Below are 23574 nucleotides of genomic sequence, written 5' to 3'. Positions count from 1 at the left end.
CAGGATGTCTGGGGCTAGAAGGAACCTCTGGAGGCCACCAAGTCCAAAGCCCCTGTTAAAGCAGGTTTACCTGGAGCAAAATGCACAGGATTCCATACAGGCAGCTTTTAAATATCTCCAAAGAAGGAGACCCCACAACTTCTCTGGGCAATCTGTTCCAGTGACTGGTCACCCTCACAGTTAAGATGTTTTTCATGATGCTCAGATGGAACTTCCTGTGTTTCAGTTTGTGTCTGTTGCCTCTTTGTCCTTAATCAAGGCAGGTTGTAATTCCTTTTGTAACTGAATGTCAGAATGATTGCCTGGGAGTGTTTGTGCAAGTACTATTCACCCTAGAATATTTTAGCATGAGAATATTCAGATTAAAACTTCTTCCCAAATCTCTTTACTTCTTCTGCACAAGATCAGGTATCTTTTGTGAAACAGGAGCCAGGTGAGCATAACCAAAACTGCACTTCTTCCAAGCAGCAAAACTCTTTACCAAGCAGTATGCCTGTATCACATTCAGTAGCAGATCTGAGTGTGCTAAAGGCTGACATTTACAGTGAGTGCAGAGTTTATTTTGGCATTTTCTAGTGGAGGATCTATGACTTTTTACTGTCAAGCTGCCATACCCACATACCCATAAGTCTACCACAAATATATGTATTTTCCTGTTACAGCTTTGCAAAATGTTCTTTTTAAAAGGGAAGACTTACTATTCACAGAGCTCAGCATGTTGTTAGAGTCAAACCTATACACAGCCCCAGGGGAATTTAAGAAAAGCTTTTTCTTTTCACTCCAATATATTTTCTTGTTGATACACAGATATTGAAAGAACAATACCATAAGATGATGAACTTCCTTGTTTTTCCCTTAGTAGCTAACCTAGTGTCAAGTAAGTAAACACAGACTGTAGGTTTTGGCATTTCGCAGAGGGAAAAGAGAATCCAGCAAGTTTTTGGCATGCATAGAACCTCTAACTTCTACTTGGGGAATGTTATCCTATCAGGAATTGTTAATACGCTAGCACACGTTTTGGTGCTGATGAATGACTGCCATTAATCATTAGTCTTGAAAGCTAGAATTGCTACTAGAATTCAATGCTTTTAACAACAACAGTTAAGTGAAGGAGGTATTTTAGGTTCCATTTTATAATAGTTCCAAAGTTTTAACCAAGGAAACACCAAGATTTGCATAATAGGGCATTGCTCTGTACTGCCAGGCTTGAGAGAAAGCTACCGATGCCTCCAGTCTCGATAACAACAGATGACTAAAGGAACATCAAGGAAGCTTGAGGATGCTTTAGCTCAGTGTGGCAGCTATGAACTGGACACCCATACTTCTTTATCCTTGGGGATCTGCAGCAGCACCCTGTACCCATCACAGGGACCTGGATCCCACATTGCTGCTCAAGTCTGACAGTAGAAGCTTCCAGAGCAAGCAGAAAAGGAGGCAAAAAAAGTCAGCAAAAGGATAGAGTGAAGACATCTTGATTGAGAAAAGAATGTCTAGAGAAACCAGGCACAATTCAACCAAATAGAATCAGGCCATTTGTGTGGCAATGATGCTGAAGGCTGAATGATGACTCCAGGAGGTGAAAACACCTAAGTGTGGATTAGGAAAAAAAACCCTCTCTGAATTAAAACATCATATCAAAAGAATCAGCAAAAGATTAACAGCCTGAATCAGATACAGATTAGGGTCAGTTTCTGGGGGACAATTTCCTGCCCCTCTTTAGATCATTTTTCAGCTGTTATTTTCTCTCAGAGAGGCCTGGAAAGTGTCTCTCCTTTATTGGTCTTTCAAATATTTTGTGAATTCTATTCAGAGAGGGGAAAAACATCCCACATAATACTAGTCACCAGGCTTTTCCAGTCTCAGGACTTTTTGCTTGTGTCTTAACTCACAGCTATTTCAAAGTATTTCTGGATCTGAAAAAAACCCACACCATAAAAGCCTAGGCCTCTTCATATGCACAAAGTAATTTTCTTTGTGCTTCACAAGCTACTGAAGGCTTGGGCAAGCTTTTTCTCTCCCTCTCATGCACACACACACAGACACACACACACTATCACCTAGTAATGTTTTTTTTCACAGAAAGTCTTTTGCAATTTGTCTCCCTTGAAGGCTCTCAAAGAGAAAAGAACATTTTCCTCAGGATTCTTTAAAGTTCACTCTCATAGCAATGTCCTGGCATTATCAGGTAGAAGCCTTCTGTATCCTTTTCCCTTTGTTATTTGTGCTTATTGTAGAAAGATGGGGAAACCACTACGATCACAGATAGCATTTCGACTGATCCCAGCTCATTAAGAAAACTTATGCAACTGCCAACAGAAATGTTAAGCACCATGCAGACCTTGAGGAAAAGAAGTTCTAGTGGTCTAAAACAGGTTTAAACCAGGAGCTTTTCTAACTTCTGAGGAGTTTAGGAAAAGAGTTGCAATGCTGGTTCATGTGAGATCACAAAGGAAAAGCTTTTTACCAGAAATAACACTTTGTATCATACCTGGGGAGCTGTTTTCTCAGCTGACCTCTGTCTCTAGATATCTCAAAACAGTAAGGCTGTAAAACAATTCATGAAGGCTTAAATGCCCAAATTAAGGGGAAAAAAACCCCACATGCTCCACCAATGCATTTTCTGTCTCACTTGATAGTCTATGTTATTATTAAATAATAAAACTAAATTAATAACAATATTGAAGTTCCTTGCCCAGGTCTTTAATTATTAAACCCATTACTCTAGCTTTGTATTTAGATGTGCATTAGCCAGTCACTGCTTGTAGTGGCTTGTAGTTAAACAGGGACTTCAGATTAGACAGTAAAATATGTCAGAAGGGGAAACTGCTTTTAAAAAGTGCTAATCCCCTCAGATTTTCAGCATGTGACTTAGAAGTATAAAGCCTGGTATTTTTTAGGCTTAATGTGCTTTCAAAATGCTCACCATTACTTAATTTAAAAAAACCCCACCAATAAAAAACCCACTAAAAAAAACCACCAACAACAAAAATCAGTCCATATCTAGGAAACAAAGACACTGACAGAGGCTTCTGTTAATTCTGAACTCCTGACCTAAGGTGCATGGCCAAATTGTTTCATGCTTCATCTGTCTGTCTACTGACTCCAACATCACTTGTTGCAGATTTTAATCCAGTAAAAAATATGTGGAGAATTCAAATAACCCTTCCCGGTTATTAAATTCATGCTTCTAGCTGTAGCATTTATACTGCATTTTGTGTGAACAGCAGACATCAAACAATGCTTATTATTGGGAAATGTATTCCCTCCCCTTTCAGGGCATGCCAACCCCCTCAAACTGGAGGTAAAGTCACACAAAAAACATCTTGGCAACAATTAATTTAATAAGCTATTTTGAACCCACTTGTGTGTTAACTGTTCCCTAATTTCAAAGCGAGGCAAGTTTTTAATCTCAAATACTCTGGGCTAGATACCCACCACATCAGAACATGGTGGCAAGTACCCCTGACATGAGAGGAAACGAGAAAATTACAGCAACAATTACAGAATTATATCCTCCTGTGGCTCATGTTAACATTGCCAAATCCATGTATAAATCAGTACCAACTATTCATAGAATGTACCTGTCAGCAATATACCATGCGACATATGGCTCTACTTAATCAAATATACAATTCCAGTTTTTTCAACTCAAAATATTCCTTCAAGGCACAGAGTAGTCAGTCAGTCATTCACACTGTGATGTGGTTTAAAACATTTAAATATTTATGCACCATATTTTATTTATATGTATAGCTATGTCTGAGAGATCTTTTTTCCCCCCATCCTAAAAGGAAACTGACCTTTCTGAAGGCCATTTTGCAGTAGTTGCCACACATGTCTTAGATGAGGGACTAGTACTAAGTCAGAAATATTTTGGGTTTAAGCAGCCTACAAGGACTCTCTTATACTTTCTGTTTGTTTTTTATTAAAAGCATTGTTCAAAATATGACAAAAACCAGAAATTGGAGCTACAAAGATTTTTGTTCACATTGATATTTGAGCCAGCTGTGAAGATTTAAATCACACTAGATCTTGTTTTATGAATGTCCTTTTGCAACAAGAAAACCATGGAATGCCCTTAAAAAAGAATTTTTTGATATAAACCAGATGTTTTATCCTTTTTTGGGGGCTTTGTTATTGTAGTGCCATGATAGGTAATTAATTCCCAGGCTCCACATAGGTCTTCAGGCAGATGAAGAGAATGATATGATTTCAAGGCTATAGTGGAGTAAGGGAATTACAGGCCTTTGAGGGGTCATTGCAGAAGCAAGTTTCTTATACTGGGGCTGGCTTCAGCCATTAATGCTGCTTGTACAGAATGTAACATGAAACTAGTGTTGAACTTCAATAAGGATGGAAGCAGTAGCTGGAAACAATATGTGCTGTTGCTCAGACTGAGCTGAGCTGATGTATCATGAAAAGGCACTCACCTTTTCATAAATTAATGGAATAGTTTGCATTTCAAGACCTAGGTTTTGATTATTCTGATATGAATCCACGTAGCTTCACTGAAATTCTGGCTGTTCTGGCTACATTTACCTTTACATATTTTTTTCCTAATTTTCATTGCTATTGCAGAATTAATGTTTATTAGGAAAAAACAATTTCAGTATAAGGTAGGGTTTTTCCATCCTGAAATATTTTAATGAAGGCAGTTGATATTCTAATTTGCTATTAAAGTAATCACAGTAGCTATATTTTTTTCTCATTATTGTGTTTGCATACCTGTTGCCAAGCTTGAATTGCTGTATTTAGAGAATGAAGCGCATATTGGCCAAAGCTGATGAAAATAGGGTCAACCATTATCGTGCAGTCGAACAGCCTTCCTGCTGTGCTGCTGGAAACAGCAATCTGCCCCCAGATTTTGAAAGGTTTCACAACACTTTGCATGGTCACATTTCGACACTCCAGAAGTTTACAGTCAGCTTGAGTTGAAAACTGGATCTCCTGGAACACTGACTCATCGTTCCATTGACGAAGATATACACGAGGCTCATCAAAGGAAACTATCATGTATTCTAGTTCAGATGGCATGTTCTTATCAGATAAAAATGGCTGAAGAAACTTTGGTGGTGCTGAAAAGTAAAAGAACAAACAAGACTAAAATCATTGCTGCATTCTTTATGTTTTTGTAAATTGTGTTTTTACTGCTTGTACATAAGATGAAAACAAGTAAATCTATCAAAGAGTTGACATTTCTGAAATCCGAAATAAATCCTGTTCACACTGTTTGCTAGATGTAAAACAGTATCATAATTAATAGCAGCTGCAAACAAAAAGTATCTGCAGAGCAAAATCTTTTCATGGTAAACAAACCAGCCAGTGAAACTGCTTTATCTGCACACTGCTGAATGCCCCAGATTGCCATCTATTTGGAACAGGGACCATATTTCTGCGAGAACTTTTGCTACAGTAGGTGTATATTATATTCCACACATAGCACATTACAATAAAAACTGGCAATACAGTATTTGCTGACACGTGACTGTACAGGCCAACAGGCTCCACACTGGAAGTTGTCTTTGCTGCAATTATGGACAAGTTGAAGACCACAAACCCACTGAAATGTGACACACTACCCCATAATACTAAAAATGAAACAAAACAGTATCCTGAGACTAAAGCATGAGAAATGTATCACAAAAAGATCTTATCATGTTTGTTGAAGTTTCAGTCGTGCAAAGTGCTGAGCGCTGAGGCAGCAGACACTGCAAGGCACGTACACCCCTTGTGTAACATTAAGCATGTGAATATTTCCATTGATGCTATTATTTATGTTGCTGGAACTACTCACATGCTTAAAATTAGCGTATGCTCTAGTGCTCCACACATTTGGAACCAAAACACTCATCCCTATCCAGGACCAAGCCCTGTTATTCTACAAACTGTAATGGATACAACAACTTTTGTGCTCCCTTTGTGTATAACATAGCACAAAGGAGCCCCAAAACTTAAGGCCTTTAGATGCTGTAACAACAGTAACAACAGCATAAGCTCAGTCAATGTTGAGAAATAAAACAGCTGTGTTTGATTTTAATCTGATTTTTGCCTCTTCCAGTATATGTCATTCTAAAGACTGAGCATCTGAAATTGTACTGTAATAGTGAGGAAGATTACATACTGATAGAGGTAGCTGACAGAGAACCTATTTGCTAGTCATTGAATGTTAGTCTTGGTATGATTTGAAAATGAATATATTATAATACTTGCAGAAACACAAAACCTACACACAAAGAAAGCTGTCCCTGTCAAAATGATCCAAGAAGTTTGCCTATCTTCCATAGAAAGCATTCCTGGCATTTGAAAATCAGACAATAATCTAAAGATCTCTTGGAATGTATTTGCCATTAATGCAATGACAGAGAGCACTGAACAAAACCAGATGTAGCTCCAAAAGTGATCATAACTGAAATAACTTAAATCTGCAGTTCTCAGAGCTCTTCCAAGGAATTTTTACTAAGCGGGTTGCAAAATCTTCAAGTATTTTAACAGTACTGTTAATACACTGGAAAATGTAAAAGATCAAATTCATTCACTAAGATGGCTCAAAAGTGAAGTGGCACCTGCTGTCCCTAATCAGACTATGGAAAACAGACGGCTTCTACAGTTACCCATTCCGGGGGCAGGGAGGGGCTGCTCTTCCAGCCTCACTGCCAGCCCTGTGGACAGGCTCAGTGCACACAAGTCATTGCTTTCACCCTGAAGCCTGTGCCACTGCTGGCTGTTTGTGATGGCTTGTTTCAAGAATGCCTGTTTGAATGAGGAGATGGGGACTACACAGAGCAGGAGAGTGCTTAAGCAGCATCTGTGAACTATGTTTTTATTATTCTCCATAAAGCAGTACATACCTGTGCCGAGTTGATCAAGATGATGGCATAGGTGGACTTCCAAACAGGTAAATTGCATCAACACACTCAGTGATGGCACGAACCAAGGAGTAAAACAGGAGTCAACCCTGGTGCAAGCTGCTAACGCCGTGGGGGTCACAAGCTGATCGCACATGCTTTGGGAGCCAGATTCACTTTCTGAGCTGCAGAAGGAAGGTAACAAAGTAGAACTTCAGCACTTCCAGAATTTTGTAGCTTCAGGACGTTCCACACTCATTTTCTGACACAGACAACATCGTGGTTTTATTTTAACTGCTAATGCCAGTGTCTGTACTTTTTCCAAAGCAGACTGTAACAGTCAAGATTGTAATCCATCCATACTTTTATCAAACTACACTTTCAATTTACAAACATTTGAAGCACAAACCCAAAGCCTTTTAGCAGAAAAAAACCCCCAAAATATGCCAGGTATTTTTAATTGTTGAAATGGCTAAACAAGAGTAATTATTGTTATTAATGCTATAAGAATGAGAGGAAAGGTCAAGAGAATTTGGTTTTTTTCCACTTGATTTCAAGGAAATCAATTTGCAACCATCAAACTACTTCTATATATGAACCCCTAGTCTTTGTAAGCTTAATTTCCTTTGCCCTTCTCACTCTAAAATCATCATTCAAAAATTATTTCCAAGTACTATAAGCTCAGCCTGGAGCCCTTTACAAGCATATTAACTATACATTTAAAGTGCCACCCTCCTGATTTTTTGTCATAGCTGTGCTCCTAACACCATGGATTTCCAAGCGTTATCTTTCAGTCTCTTGAGAGGAACTAACATGACGTCACAATTCTATAACCTGCTAAGACACCACTGAAGTACAAATAAATTTTCTAATTTAGCAAAAGCTATCCTTAATGCTCCTCATTCGCACTCCATTTGAAGTTTGGCTCTCAAGAGTTTTAGTTTAAAAGTTTAGACTTGATTCAAGAGAATTACAACCACATCCTCAGTCAAAGAATATCTTTATTTTTAAAATAAGATTAAATGAAAGATGGACTAAAGTCAACTCAACATTTTTGTCAGAAAGTCATTAGTCTTTTAAAGCACCATAAATCCACTTCCATTAACATTTCAAAGATATTTTAAATTCAAACGTAAATTTAGATCTGAACAATGACTTTCCAAGCAACATACCTTAAGCTTTTAGGACCAGATTTTTCATCTTGCAATGTGTTTCACTTCAAAATTTTGCACAAATATAGTAGGTACTCAAAATGTTCAGCCGCAAATGCATGGCATTCCATGGATAGGTAAATTGATCAGTATCATTTGGTGTTGCAGTAACTATCTAGTATAGTATTTATTTACAGGGCTTAAATCCAACTTAAGGCTTGTGGACATAAAATACTTATGCAGCACTAAAACCCAACTAAGATTAGCTAATTATTAAAGAATCATGCCAGGATACTAGAATGGATTAGGTCAGGAAAGTATGAAAGATAAATGACCTAATCAGAATTTTAGCTGCTTTCCTGTGCTTCTTTACCTGTTTAAATTTCTTGTTTACATTCCAAAACTAGTGCTGTACACCTTTTGAGAACTGGCACCTTTGGAAATAAAATTATTCTTTGTGTTCATATGATAAAATATCTATGGGACTGGATAACAGAGAAATAGGATGCTTTACTTTGCTCTGCCATGGATATTAGATTGCTGGAACAAAGGAAGGAACCAAATCCAAAAGGACAAAAATTCATATGCTGATTTAAACAACTAAGTACTTTTCAATCTGTAAAACTGGTTAGTTCTTTCAAAGGAACTATTAATATTTTAAGATTTTTTGCTTGTTGCATTTTGATTACAAACAGAAATTCAGGAGCATATGAAATGAAAACAGTTTTCTGTTGGGGTAGAGGAGGGCAAACAAATGTTAACCAAACTATGAAGATATTTAAAAAAAAACTAATTGCACCTTGATATTCTGAATTACTACTTAATTTCATGAACAGCTGTAACACTGTTTGCAGTAAAGAAGAAGGACATTTATTTCTCATATTTGAGGTTTATTCCAAAAATATATATTTATTGACTCACCTATCAGTGACTAAGCATTTTTATTTCTTTTGATGTATTTTGGAGATGCATATTTTCATAGAATAAAAGCCAAACAAAACCTAATTTCTTATTTAGTAAAATTTTATATATCTTCTTTCTATTTATTGAGCATTTTACTGTGGTGGAACTTTTGTAATTTCTCGCTCATAAACACCATGATGACAGAGCAACAGGACATGCTTGATACAGAAGGAAATGTGGCAGGAGCTTCACACCAGGGAAATAATGTAAAGCTTTTAGCCAAAGTTTTCTTCACTTTTTCTGCTCCACAAGCAACAGACCACAGAGAGGTAATACTCAGCAATTTAAAATGTTGGGAACAAAAAGATTCAAAGCTGCTTTTTGTTTCCTGATGGAGTCACCTTAGAAACAAAAAAGGCCCAACACTGAAACCCTGCAAAATTCAGAGTTCAACCAGATGCTTAAAAACTTAACAAGAGAGAAATAGCAAATGAGGGTGGGACAGTGTTGCCCCATGGGACAGAACTGGCCTTGCATCCTTTCCCCTGCCATGGAGGGACAAGAGCTGGCAGTGGAGGGCTGAGAGGAGCAGGACAGTGCATCTTAAACCATGATGGTAAAGAAGGTAAAGTCTCTACAGAGAGGAAATAGCCTTCTAGGAACCATCTGAAAAGAAATGCAACAAGGATCTTTCACCACTGTTGTCCCATCTGCCCAGACTTTTTCTGAAGTGTAATTGTTTTATCTGTGAGGGGCTCCATTTGATTTTTACTCAACCTGAAACCATGTGCAGAATTATAGTCCCCATGTCATTATGAAAATAAGAATACAGCAACAGTATAAACCAGCTACAGTACAAAATATACTAAAAGCAGCCATCAAATTATTATAGTATTTTCTTTAAAAAAACCCATCTGTAATAAAAAGTCATAATATAAATAAAGTTTTTACAGAGGAACTGTAGTTGCTACCATGACCCTGATTTTAAATTGAATCCTATTTAAATTTTTTGCCTAGGTGGACTTCCCTCAGACCTGCAGCACTGCCACTTTCTCCTTGGACTTTGCAGAGAGCACAAAAATGAAAAACCACAGCCCTTTATCACATGCTGTGCACAAACAGCAAATAAAGTTGTGCCAACTGAAAATACAGGAAAATTTCTATTAAGTCTTGGTGAATGACAGTAGGAACATTAATATCAGGAGAAAATGTGATTGGGCAATCAAAATTTATTCATCAAGTGAATACAATACAAAACCACCCCCACATTTCTTGGCTTCCTTGGAGCTACAAAATGAAGTGTGGACTGTCCACAATTTTTCAACTCTGAAAGAAGAGGAAGAACCAGATTCTACTGCTTTGTGTTTGGCACATCATGCTTAAGGAGGAATGTGGCAAAATCAGAGGAAATTAAAAATAAAAGTGATCTGACTTTATTACCAGATTTTTTTCTTTTTCTTTTTTCTTTATTTTTTTTAAGTGCTGGGAAATATCAGAATACTTAAAATGAAAAATATCTACATTTGAAGTCATATAAATTATGATATTTCGCATCATGCAAAGCAGCTCAAGTTAAACATATGGCAACTGAGAACAATGACTTAGCAGTGACCTGCATTATTCTTGTTATTTTAAGAGAGAAATATTTAAACCAAAACTGCCATTTGTGATGAAACTACAACATGGGAAAATATCCACTGGGAAGAAGAAAGAGACCAGTTAACTCATTTAATTTATGACTCAAATTCTGGTCTGAACCCAAATTGTTAGAGGTCAAAATCCAGTACATCATCTACTTTGAATAAAAGCTGAAACAATTAGCAAGAAACATGATCATGATTCCTCACTTGAATTTCTAAAAAGTAGCAATTTAAGGCTTATTTAGAAGTTTTTGTACTTGTTTCATGGTTTGTATCTTAAGGCATTTTCAATTACTATTTTACATTAATATGTCAGTAATTATAAAAATACTCTTTAAATTACATAGAAGATGCACAAATATATAAACCATCTTGTCATGTAACTCATTTAAACAAAACAATTATAAATCATTCCCAACCAAACCAGGAAGGGGCTTTAGTGTCTCACCAACCAAACAGAGCTTTAAAAAGTAATTTCAATTATTATTTGTTAGTCCCTCAACAGGCAAATGCAACCCATAAAAATAATTTATTCTGTGATAATTTTTTGTAATCCCCTGTTTTAAGGTCTTCCATAAACAGTCATTTATGCCATATATGATTTCTTTCATAAACACTGTACTACATCCCCAAAGAAACGCTAAATTATTTCACTTGGTACTTCAAATTTGCCCACTCACTGAATAAACTTCCAAAAATATTTGTGCAAACTTTATACATACATAGAAATAATGAATGGGATACAAAATTCTCAAAAATAAACAATTATGCCCTTCACCAGACAGCTTCTGATTTTTACACTTCCAGTTAGCTCCTGATCAATCTCAGAAGAACTTGCATACCACAGGATTTGAATCATGACATCTTTGCATATTCCCATATTCATTACTGGTTGCTCTATTTCGCCCTGCCAGCTACTGCTCATTGTATCAGCTGAATCTACATCTTCTCACAAACTTTGTTGCTTTCCTGTCACATGAGACACCTAAATTTCATACCTTATAACCAATGTTAGGAATCAGTAATAAAGTACTAAACCACAATGGATCAGCTCTCTGCTAATAATAATTAGCATATCACAGAGGTTACAAAAAACAAAACAAAACAAAACAAAAAAAACCAAAAAAACAAAAAAAAAACCACCAAAAAATGCTGCAGAATTTTAAGAAAAAATATTATCATTGAGCAGCAGCTGCATGCATATGGCAGTGGTTAGAGTCTGACCCAAAATATAACATCAAACTAAGAAGATAAACTTGAACAAGACTAAGCATTTTTACACTTTACAATTAATAGTGTATTACAATTGTTAACCAATCATACAGTTGCAGCCTGTAATTAACATCAAATTATTGTGAGTGTAAAGGAAAATTGAGGTTCAACTTTTATACAGCCTTTGTTTCTTACTCTCACAGATCCCTCAGCATTAGAATTCCCTAGTTTAACACTCAGCACTGGCATTAAGCCTTGAGGCTCTTCCCACAAGTCTGCAAAATCCCATGTTAAATGCTGGCTTTAGGAACAAGACTTTGACATTTACCACAAGATGGGCACTGTCTCTCTCTCAAAACCAAGAAAGTCTGGCATTTTTTGGTTAAGTCGAATCTAGAACATATTTCAGAGTGTTTGGTGAGAAGAAATTATCCATACCAGCAGCAGTGTGTTTGATGAAGCCACATTTTCAGCAAAGTTACTTCCAACATGGACTTCCTATGAGCCACTAGAAATCTAGAAAGATTTGTCTTCTCTGCAGGTCCACAGTTGCTGTCACCACCTCTTACATGAGGCTTCCCTTTAACAGAATGTGATCCCTCAGGCCTTAACCATGACCTTCAATTTGTTCTGTAGCTGTAACCACACACATTCAGCTCTTGGGCCCTGTCTCAAAACCTCCAGGTCAGTGATATATCACTGGCATGTTTGTTCTGTTTCCAAGAAAAAGCCACTGTGCCTCAAACACCGTAGGTCAAAGCCTCATATCTGCAGAACAGCTGCTCTTGTTTTGACCTATGAAGGTTTTGTGAGAAGGATCACTCCTGACTGCTCAGAACTACTTCCACACCAGTCCTTCCTGCAGCCATCCTTAAGAAAGCTTGCAGTGCAGCTTTGTTTGAAGTTATGAGATCAGTTTGAATTTTTATCATAGAACCACAGACAGGGTTGGATTCGAAGGAACCATAAAGATCATAGTTCCAATACCCCTGTCAAGGGCAGTTACAACTTATGCTAGACCAGGATGGTCAAAGTCCCACCCAGCCTGGCCTTGAACACTTCCAGGGATGGAGCATCTACAGCTTGTCTGGACAACCTATTCCAGTGCCTCACCACCCTCACAGTAAAGAATTTCTTCCTAATATATAATCTAAACCTGCCCTCTCTCAGCTTAAATCCATGCCCCCTTATCACTATCTGTCCTTTTAAAAATCTCTCTCCAGCTTTCTTTCAGTTCTGAAATGCTGCTCTAAGGTCTCCTCAGACCCACCTTTTCCTCAGACTGAAACATTCCAAGTCTCTCAGTCTGTCTTCACAGGAGAGATGCTCCAGTCCTGTGATCCTCTTTGTGGCTCTTCTCTGGAATCACTCCAGCAGGTCCACATCCTTCTTAAGTTTGGGGCTCCAAAAACTGGACACAGTACTCCAGGTATGGTGTCATGAGAGCAAACCCATGCCTCCAAATTAAAAACACTGCCGAGGCAGGGAATATAACTTTTTCTCTCCTCTGATTGAAATCAGATGGTTTCTTCATATATCCCACAGGTTTCTGGCTTCTGGAGCTCGCCCTGACCTATACAAATCTTTAAATTTCCAGTCTACTGCTAGTCCATATAGGTATAAGCTACACTTCTTAAAGCTATTATGAATTCCCCAGACTAACAAAAGTGTCAGGACTAGTGACTCTGCAGCCTCTGGACAGGTAGGTGTCAGTTCAAGGAACTTTCCTTCGACCTCCCTCTTTCTCTTCTGTTTATTTACCTTCAAATGCTTCAGTAGTGAGGTAAATGTTTTTTGCTGCCTTCATTCATCTCCTGCTATCCTTGTGCAGTGAACTGCAAATGCTTCGGTTTAATTCCTGTTGTTTCTCAACAATTACAGCTCATTAGCTTATCAGAGCTCCCTGAATGAAACACTGCATCTAGTGACAAACCCTATTCCAGCAGAAAACAATAAACATGACTACAGTGCTAAATGCCTTGATGAAAAAAAAATCTACTACATTTCACTACATCATTTCCAGTTCCCACCGAGTTCACATTTCTGTGGTGTTAAGCTGACCAGGAAGGCAATTCTGCCAGGGTCCCACATTCAGAGGAATTAACCTTGTCTAAAACACTTAACTTCTCAATGATGAAAATGCATTCTTTCACAATTAACATCAAGAAATCATTTCCAACCTGATACTATTAATGGAAACCAGATGTTTAATTTTCTTCATTGATTCTGTTAGCCATGCTCATATTCTCTGATTTCTCTGAATTCTGTAGCTTCATTTAACACATACATGGATGCTACATACTCATTGAAGCTTGGGTTCATAAACAAAGAAGCAAGAATCAGCAAATACCAATGGGCCAAGAGAGTAATTTTGGGTTTTCTGGTCTAAATATAAAATGTTAAGCAGGTCTTTGAAAGCAATTCCACTGCTGTTTCTGGACAGAACTTATTTCTTTTACTCTACATATTAACCAAAATGGAATGAATGCAAACAGAGTGAATAGCTGTCATTGCACAGTGTTTCTGGCTGCAAATATAATGGAAAATGGATCCCCAGTGTTTAAAAAGCACTGATTAGTTTTTTTTCTTTTAGCATAGTAAGTAATCTGTGTGAATAATGCAATACTATTGAAATAATAACATTTTGTTCAGTATCTTTAAAATAGTTGCTGACTTGCACTGAGGAGAGAATTAAGATGATGTGAAAGTATTGCATGGGGGAAGAATGTTTACGACTACATTACAGGATGGATGTAAGGCTTACACCTAAGCCTTCTTTTGTCTGCACTTTTCAGTAAGCCTTGTATTCAAAAAATGGATGGTTATGATGCTGCCAGGCTGCCTATGAACCTAAAGGAAAGCTTTTTTTGTGCACACTCCATGCCCTTGTGTGAAGATGAGCCACAGTCTGAACCTCGCGAAGGACTAACTGCTCTTATCACATATTAAAAAAAGCATCTTAATTTCTAAGTCTCTTGAAACAGATTTCTCAGGAGTGTAGCATCAGATGTCTTTTCCCCTCCTTCTTTAAAATTACCTTTGGTCATCAGCCACGTTCTGGCTGCTGTTGAGGACAATCCTCCACAGGTCAGAGGCTATGAGCTCCTTCTGATCGCTCACAAGGCTGATACTGGGCAGCTGCAGCTCACAGACTTTGCTTTCTGATAGACTGAACTCCCGGAATGCAACAAATGACTTCTGAAGCTCATCCCAGTACTCCAAGCTGCAAGGAACCTGTGATAAAAGGGAGAAGGAATAATTACTTTGTGCTTGATTGCAAATATAATGCAGTTTAATCTATATGCTAAAAGTGTAAAACTAATTAAACTACATAAAAGTAAATGGTCATATAGAAAATCTTAACTATAACCATTATTCAGATCTTGTGCTGTCTTGAGTTAAAAGAAAATGTTTTTAGAACATCACTGCAGACTAACACTTCCAACATTCTCTTCCTCTGTACAAAAATAGCTGCTTGTTCCACAGGAAACCATGGAAACCATGAATAACAAAGACAATTAATCTAAACATTATTTGTATTATGCAGCCAAAAAATCCATCAGATGTCTACACATCATGGTATCAAAGACACTCTAGTCATCATTAATTTTTTTTAACTAATTGTTTTAGTTTTATTACATTAAAAATATAAGTTTGTTAAAGTAATCAGTGACGCGGAGAAAAAATTATAATGGACAACACAACACTTTGTGGTGGGCCAACACATTGCTAAAAACCCTGGGTGAAATAATGAAGCACTTGTAAGCACATGATCTTTTCTTTCAAGGACTATTTAGACAAATAAAGGCAAATGAAACCAAATAAATACATAGTGGCTTCTGCTTAATTACATCCCTAAATTTAATTCTGTAAATAATCCACTTGGATTATTTCACGATGCATCACTGAATTGGAGAGAAAGTTATTATAGACATTTCTATAGGCAATAGAAAACCAATTTTAATTAAAGTACAGATCTTAAAGGGTTGTACTCTAGGTGTCTTTTTATCCTTTTTCTTTTTTTGGTAATAGCAAGAAAGTGAATCAGAATATGAATTTAAAACAAATGCAAATTCAGTCAGCTATGAAGACTTCAGAATTAGGATGAGAAATCCACAGGTATGGCAGCTGTACATGCTCCAGATTACTAAAAGTCAAGCTGACATAAAGCAAATAGTAAGAAAAAAATGCATATGTACGTGTTATTACCTGTTTTATCCCTGTGTATAGACATACATACATAAATGACCAGGAAAAAAGTAAGATGGCAGAGAAGGCAGAGATGCAAGTAAATTTAGAAAAAGTTTTGTAAGCATTCTTCCTTGTTATTCAGTAAAGATTATAATGCAGATGGAGATGACAGTAAGCTGATTAATTAACAGGAATGAAGGTTAAGAAGGAAAATTCAGGGAGCTCAATGGTTCAAGCTGGGGAGGGCAAAGGAACATAAATAATCACCAAAGAATTCTGGAGGAATTAACATGTGGAACCACAGAGCCTGAAAGGTGGATTTTAACTACATCTGTCAAACCACAATGATATGTGAAGACTGAAAAAAGCAACTACAGTCTCTAAAATTTTTTTAGTTCAAGATGTAGGACAAAAAAAAAATCTGATAACTGTCAGTAAACCTCTGATGCCAGTAATGTATATAACACAGAGTACCACTGCAGTATCAGTCAGGAGAGCTGATTTAATTTTGAAGACTAGAGTGTGAGAAAAAGGGATTGATTTAGTATCAAAACCCACATGTGATATGTGTAAAGATAACAACACATTTGTTTATAAGCTGCATATTCAATTGGAAAAGGTGAAGATCTGTAAATGTCAGCTGGGAAAGTGTGAGACAGTATGATGAAGCCTGGAAAAAGCAAATATCATCTTGTGAAACATCAAGTGAGATATTTCCAAAAGTGAGGGGTAAATATTAATTGATTTGTATAGGACATCAGTGGGGACTCATCTGAAGTATGTCACGTTTCCAATTCTTCATCTTAAAACTGTATTAACTCTTGCTGTGGAGAGTTGAAGACTAAATGAAATTAAACAACAGGAACATAATTGTGCCATCCAGACACCTCAGGAGAGAAACATTTAATAGAAGAAAGCTTTATAGAAATTTTGTGCCAAAACTGAGTTGCCCTATGAATAAAGTGTAAGGCTACAAACTGTACAGAAAAAAGACGGAGATGCGCAAGGAGAGCCTTGGTGCTCATGAGAGCTACTTTGAAAAGCTTGATTTGTTAATTAGATAGAGAAAATAACAAGCATTGCCCCAGTGGCAGAAGGTTGGGCTTGATGAGCCAGAAAACATCTTTCTTGGTTCTCTGTTCCGAGCTGTAAAATAGTGCTGTGCACAACAGCAGCAATAAGAAATACTACATGAGTTTATGACCATATTTCAAAGTCACACTATAGTGATTATTTTTCCTCTCAGTGCCACTAGACTTTTAGTTCTTTTTTCAGAACTTCTCAGTGTAAATTATTTGACTGTTTAATGCCTGTGGACAAACACTTAAGGCTGCTACATTACTGTAGCAATGTTCCTACCCTCCAATTATGGATACATCCAAAGAACTCCCCTATGTTAACTAGGAACACACAAAGAGCCTCTTCCATCATCTGCTGTCTTTTATACTACATTGTGGAGCCATTCACACTCACATACTTCTCTTTTTAAACCTTCACAATCTCCACTGGTGATAAAACATTTCAGTTTAGTTAAATTTTGTAATACTTGGCATACTTCCTATAGCATGAAGTCTTGGAATTACATAATTATAAAAGGATGTGTTTCATTTTTGACAAAAGGCTGCAGCCTTTCATGGTTGCATAGATACTTTACATACAGCCATATTTATTTCTGCATACTTTTAAATTTCAGTCCTTAAAATATCTTGGCATTCTTTTAGGAACCTGATTAAATATATTTGAATACTTGGTTTGGTCTTGTGCTTCCTAATGTCTATCAAAATCTGAATTACCTTTTCTTATCAATGTTAGTGAGTAATATGTGTGCAATGAAAGTCTCACAAAGCTATCATATGTAGGATATTTATTTCTCTTAGATTACATCCCAAAACAAAACTCTTTCCTTAATGAGAATCTCACAAAATTGCATTAGAATAGAAAGTAATGGGTGTTTTAAAAGAGGCTAAGCAGGGTGATGAATTCTATTCCCACTAGATTAATGAGCTGGAAGAACAAGTTCAAGAGTACAGTAAGATATTTTTTTAAGTGGCACTGCAATACAAAAACCATAAAACTATCAATAAGGAGAGATAAGAATAATATAGAGAATTAAAAATAAAGATTCAAAACAAAGGCAGAGCAAAATTTGAAAAAACCTAAACTGTATTTCACACATCCTGGCTATATTAAAGAAAAAGGTACTTCAGTATTTCCACCCACTCATTAGGTAGTAGATGTATTGAAACTCCTCTTGAGGAAAAGATGGCAAAGTATAATGATGAAAACAATTATGCCACAAATAAGTAATAACTTTGTAACTCGTGTTCAGGCTGTGGTCTGTGGTATAGACTAACACAGTGGAAGTTTCATCTGAGTATGAGGAAGAACTTTATTGTGTGGGTGACTCAGAGAGATTGTAGAGCCTCCCTGGAGATATTCAAGAACCACCTGGAAGCAATCCTGTGCCATGTGCTCTGGGATAGGGAATAGGGAGGTCTGACCAGAGGATCCACTGCAGACCCTTCCACTGTACCCATCCTGTGATCCTGTGTAGTGCAGGACAACTTCTAAAGTGAATTATGAGAAATCTGGAAAGGCACAGGAATGATTGCTGAACTCAGCAGTATGAGTAGCCAGGAAAAACATCACTGAACAGTTAATGCAGACTGGTCAGCAAGTAGAAACTATTATTCCTCATTATTTTGTTTACAATTTTTTCTAACTATGTCGTAATATGTCAAGAAATCTACCAGAGCAAGAGACAGTTTGTTTCAAAGTGTCATCTGCACATTGGAGATAAGAAATCAAGGATACACATTATGTGATTTCCTATACAAAATACAGCTCATGCTTTGGAACTACACAAACTGTAAGCTTTCTAGTTTGAAGCTTGCAAAAGACTTAATCGACTTAGAATCTTTGATTTCTACATATCTAGCTTTATTTTTTCTAGGGGCTTTATTACTAATGCCTGATCTGGATAAGTTTAGGAAAAGATGGTAGCTCTGGGCAGCAGCAGCTGCCAAAAATAATAGTTGTGAAAGCCTGGAAAGGGGTTATAATGCCAGAACTGAGTCATTAGCAGTGGGAATAAGTGAACTAGCTGCAACAAAAAAATTTACTGCGTGTCGAATTAAGTATGGTTTTACCTCAAAATATTTGAACAAAACCTAAGCCATAATTCATATAATTGTTACCTCTTAGAAAATGTGACCACTAGGGCTGCCTCTACAAAAGCAAACACAAACAAAGCAAATTTAATTTTTTGCTAAACAAGAAGCTTGGTTCTCCAGCAGACACTTCCCTGCAGCTTTTTGTCCTCTTCCATAGCTCTCAAAGACAGTTTTAATTGCAATGATTGTACTCACCTGTCACTTAAATGTACATAAAAGTATTATTTAACCATGAGCTCAGATTTAAGCAAGAATCTCCAAGTTCTGTTTTGATAGAAAACCACACACTGTGGCAAAGACACTTATTTAGAAGGATGATTATGGCAATAGGGAGGAAAACCACAGTCAAATGCTTTATTTTTCAGCAGCATCTCTGTTTAACAACAGAGGTTAGAAGCAGAAATGAAAAGCTGTATGAAACAGTCCAAACTCTAAGCAGAGAAATTGAAGGCTGCTCCTTTTTCTCTTTACTGTTGTGAACTATAGACACTGGAGATCTGAAAACGGCATGGCAGTGTTTGGAAGAAGAAGGAAAATTGTGTATTGGCAAGGTACATGACACAAACAACTGTTCAGAAATAGCTGCCTTGGAGAAAAAATCTTTTTACTCAGAAGAGAGCAGATTCCTGTTTTCTCTGAATCTCGTTTCACTCTATTTTAAGACAAAAATTTTCATGTATATTACACTAACACATATGAAAAACATCTGATTTGAGCAGAGCTGAAGCCTCCAACACACACACATCACTCCCCCCCAAAAAAGGCCAAACAATGAGAAACCTGAAAATCCTCTTAAAACCCTGCATACTTCAGGTAATTTCTTTCACACTTGTTAACCTATCAGCAAGACAGTATCATGTTAGTAACCAACATGAAGTAGTCCCACTAAAGCACTACAATGTCATTGTGTTTTTGCTTATTCATCATATATTGTGTCACACACTACCAGTACCAGAATAATTTAATTTCCTACTTGGAAACTAGGGGGTCAAGAAATGCTACACAGTCTGTTACTGCTGTGTTGTTAATTGTGTTTTACAGATATTTCTTTTTCCCACTAGTGGTTTTGTGTAATATTAAGACTATTAAGACTTGATAGAGAAATAACTGTTGACCCCTAAGTGCTTTTCAAAGAATTTCAAGATGACGACATGCTTCTATATTTTCCTGTGAGCTGATGTTATCCTCCCAGCTTTGGGGTTCTTGGCTAATTTGGACTTGAAAAGTGCTGGGTGCACATCACTTATCTGTCTACAGGTACATTTCTACAGCTGAGCAGAGAGCCAGCATCAGTGGACTTCCCCAACCTGCCACGTCACCATAAATGATCATACCTATTATTCAATATACATTTTGTCAGAATGCCAACAGGTCTCAGACATGGACATAATTTCCAGCTAGGAGAGAAATAATTAAAACATCTCCATTTCTTAACTAATCCCATCTTTTTCATAAACATCTTTTTGTCTGTAGGCAAAAGCTACAGTCATCAGCCTACATCTTTGAGGTTGTGGAATGAAGTATATAAAAGTATTATGCCTTCAGTATTAACTACTGAAGCATATGATTTTAAAACTCAGTATAAAAATGTGAACTTTAAAACTAAATACATGCTAAATATCTTAGGCTGGAAAATACATCTTGTCCAGTTGAGAAAGAAAGAAAGATATTAACAGCTGAGTGCCTAATGTTTCTTTCAGTGATGCTTCCTTTTGATTGATGTATTTGCTAGAAAAGAAGCTTTTACAGAAGATACATTCATTTCTTGAATCTCAGTCCCTCAGATCGTGGGCGCTTCCTCTTGGAAATTCAGCTGTTCTTGGTCCAGAAACAACTACTGCACAAAAAAATGCACCCAGAAGACAGGAAGTGTGTGTGTGTTTTATCTTCTTCAAGCAGGGCCACCTCAGTGAATGAGGCAGAACACAACACAAACTAGAACTCTGAGTCAGACACCAACCCAGACTGCAATTTTTACTTCAGCTTCCTGAGCATGAATAAACTGATTGCTCTGTAATAAAGCTATTCTTTTATTAAGATATTTTACTGGTTTAGGGCCAACTGTCTTAAAAATATAATTCTCTCATTAGGTGAACAGAAGTTGCAGTAGCAGGAAATAAAAAGTTTTGTGCAGATTTTTATAAGGAAAAAAGTCTTGGCAATAACTACCAGGAACATTACTTTTAAATTTGATTTTGAAGTATTATTTATATAAAACTAGCAAAAGAACTCTGCAGAAAAATAATACAATATGTAGAAAATATGCTCAAAAGAAAAATAATATTAAATAGAATAGAATGCTGCAATATGCCTGGTTCACACAACATACACAATTCAATCTGACCAGTGGAACACTTACATTTTGGGCAAATGAAGGATACTTCAACATCCACACTCCTGTGTATCTTGTGTGATTGACAGTGTGAAATCATGCTACAAACCACTTGCCTGTTAGATAATATTTTTTAACCTTCCTCAGAGCTAAGATTGTATCGTATCTGTGTAGAAAACAGACTTTCCTGGCACAGCTACAGACCACCAATATCCCCATTTCATGAAGGAAAAAACCAAACAACCAAATCACCAAAAAAAGAGAGATGACTTACAGTGAGGTAAAAATATAGCCTCGTATAAGTAGTTTCAGGATTAGCAGTAGTACTAGGATTAAAATTATTTAGTTGTACAAAGTATTTGCTGTCCCACCCACCTCGGCCTCCTTTGTATTTTCATTACAGCTTTCTGTACTTTGACAGCAGTTTGAATGTTACATACCTATATATTTCAGGCAGTAAAATATATTCCACTATGGTACACTCTCAATTTTCAACACTCTGGAATAATCAGATACCCCAACTGGAGATGTTTTTCAAAATTATATAATATAATTTCTACACAGAATTGTTTTGCTTCTCTTTGAATTTTTTAAAAAATAAATTTGGTCCTAAAGCTAGGATATTTAAATTACAAATACTCACTCTAAAATTTAATATGCAATATCTGCTTAATTTAACTTTTCCTTTATCTATATTGAGGTCTTTGGCTGACTAATGAAAATAACTACTATTTGGCTATCTGAGTAATAACAGATTCTATGGCTCTTTCAACTCCATTAAACATATATACTGATAGTCCTATTAGTATATTTATTTAAGTTTATTTAAATTGACATCTGTCCTGCAGTTTATAAAATAAATATCAAATAGAGTTGTAATGAAAAGATGTGAAAGAAAACTCCTGTCTTCTGAGAAAAGTCGTTCTTTAAAAATACATAACTTCCTTTTAGCTGACTTTGGAAAAAAGCTTCTATACATCTTCAACTAATAGAAGCTATAAAAAAACCTTTTGTAATATTGGAACCAGTTGAGAAACCACAAGTATTCAAATGCAGGAAATCATGATTTTATAACGTTTTAATGTGATCTACTCTTGGGAAACAAAGTTAACCAAGCCCTATTTCTGTACAGGAAATATTCCACTGTACAGTTGTAATACATTGTGGTGAGGGGTACAGCTGCAATTTTTTCACCTGTGATGCCCCACTGGTATTGTGGCTTACTGAATTGCATCAAGATTGCCTTCCTGTCCGGAAAGCCCTCTAAGTACAAACACGACTCTAAGCCCAGGTTTTATTTTCCCCTGGTATCAGAATATGGTAATTTAAGAGCCCTGAGAAATGCTTTTTAACCTTTTAGAAGAAATATGTAGCATTCTTTTATTAGGAACTACATTCTTTGCCTTTTTAAAACAACATATGACCAACTTATCATTTTATCAGGCTAGCAGGTTCAGAGCAAATGCAGGTGTGTGGAGTAATGTAATCTGTCACAGATACTGGCTTTTTTCATTATGGAAAAATTACTCTGAACACACTAACAGCTTTTTTTTTAAGAAAGCACAGAATAGCATTGGGCTAACTGAGATTTCTGCAGAACTTTAAACAGAAAAATCATGTACTGCTAAGTGTCAAACTTCTATAGTAATTGTCATTCACCTTGAGACTGAGTTTATGTGACGATCACTTGCCTTTTGAACAGCAAAAGTAACAATATTTCTTTAATTTATTAGCTCTTAATGTATTGTTTCAGGCATTGAGAAACAAAAGTATACAGATTGCAGATCTTACATTAGGGACTCACCTACTTCTTTCAACACCCTTTATTGTCTCTTTCTGATACAGGAACTATCTTCCACACTTCATTTAAGGTTTTTAATTTTCTAGGCTTCAGTATTTATTAATAATACAAGCATTATGATGTTGAAATGTAGTCACCTCTGACCATTGAGGTTAGCAGTCTATTAACAGAAAATGTACCTTATAATTTTCAGTATATGAACTATTTTGACCACACATTCTCACCACAGCAAAGCCTGACTCCTATGAGAAGCACCACAAAGTCACTGTACAGCCGGAAGGACTTGGGTTTGCAGAGTTTCATAAATCAGAGTCACAAAATCGGAA

At 36.6% G+C, this 23574-nt stretch overlaps 1 protein-coding gene across 1 annotated transcript in view; it reads right to left on the bottom strand.

The window, feature by feature from the left end:
• Positions 1–23574, bottom strand: part of VPS13B (vacuolar protein sorting 13 homolog B) — a 431388-nt gene that overhangs the window by 48637 nt on the left and 359177 nt on the right. The window contains exons 40-42 of the mRNA XM_005423449.3: positions 14789–14985; positions 6849–7030; positions 4726–5075 (exon numbers count right to left, since the gene is read on the bottom strand). Of these exons, the coding sequence (XP_005423506.1) occupies positions 4726–5075; positions 6849–7030; positions 14789–14985 (729 nt within the window). The remainder of the gene's footprint in view (positions 1–4725; positions 5076–6848; positions 7031–14788; positions 14986–23574) is intronic.

Source organism: Geospiza fortis, unplaced genomic scaffold, assembly GCF_000277835.1.
Source record: "Geospiza fortis unplaced genomic scaffold, GeoFor_1.0 scaffold200, whole genome shotgun sequence".
NCBI classification, from domain to species: Eukaryota; Metazoa; Chordata; class Aves; order Passeriformes; family Thraupidae; genus Geospiza; species Geospiza fortis.
The sequence above is the reverse complement of the archived record's forward strand: the minus strand, read 5'-3'. Positions and strand labels throughout refer to the sequence as shown.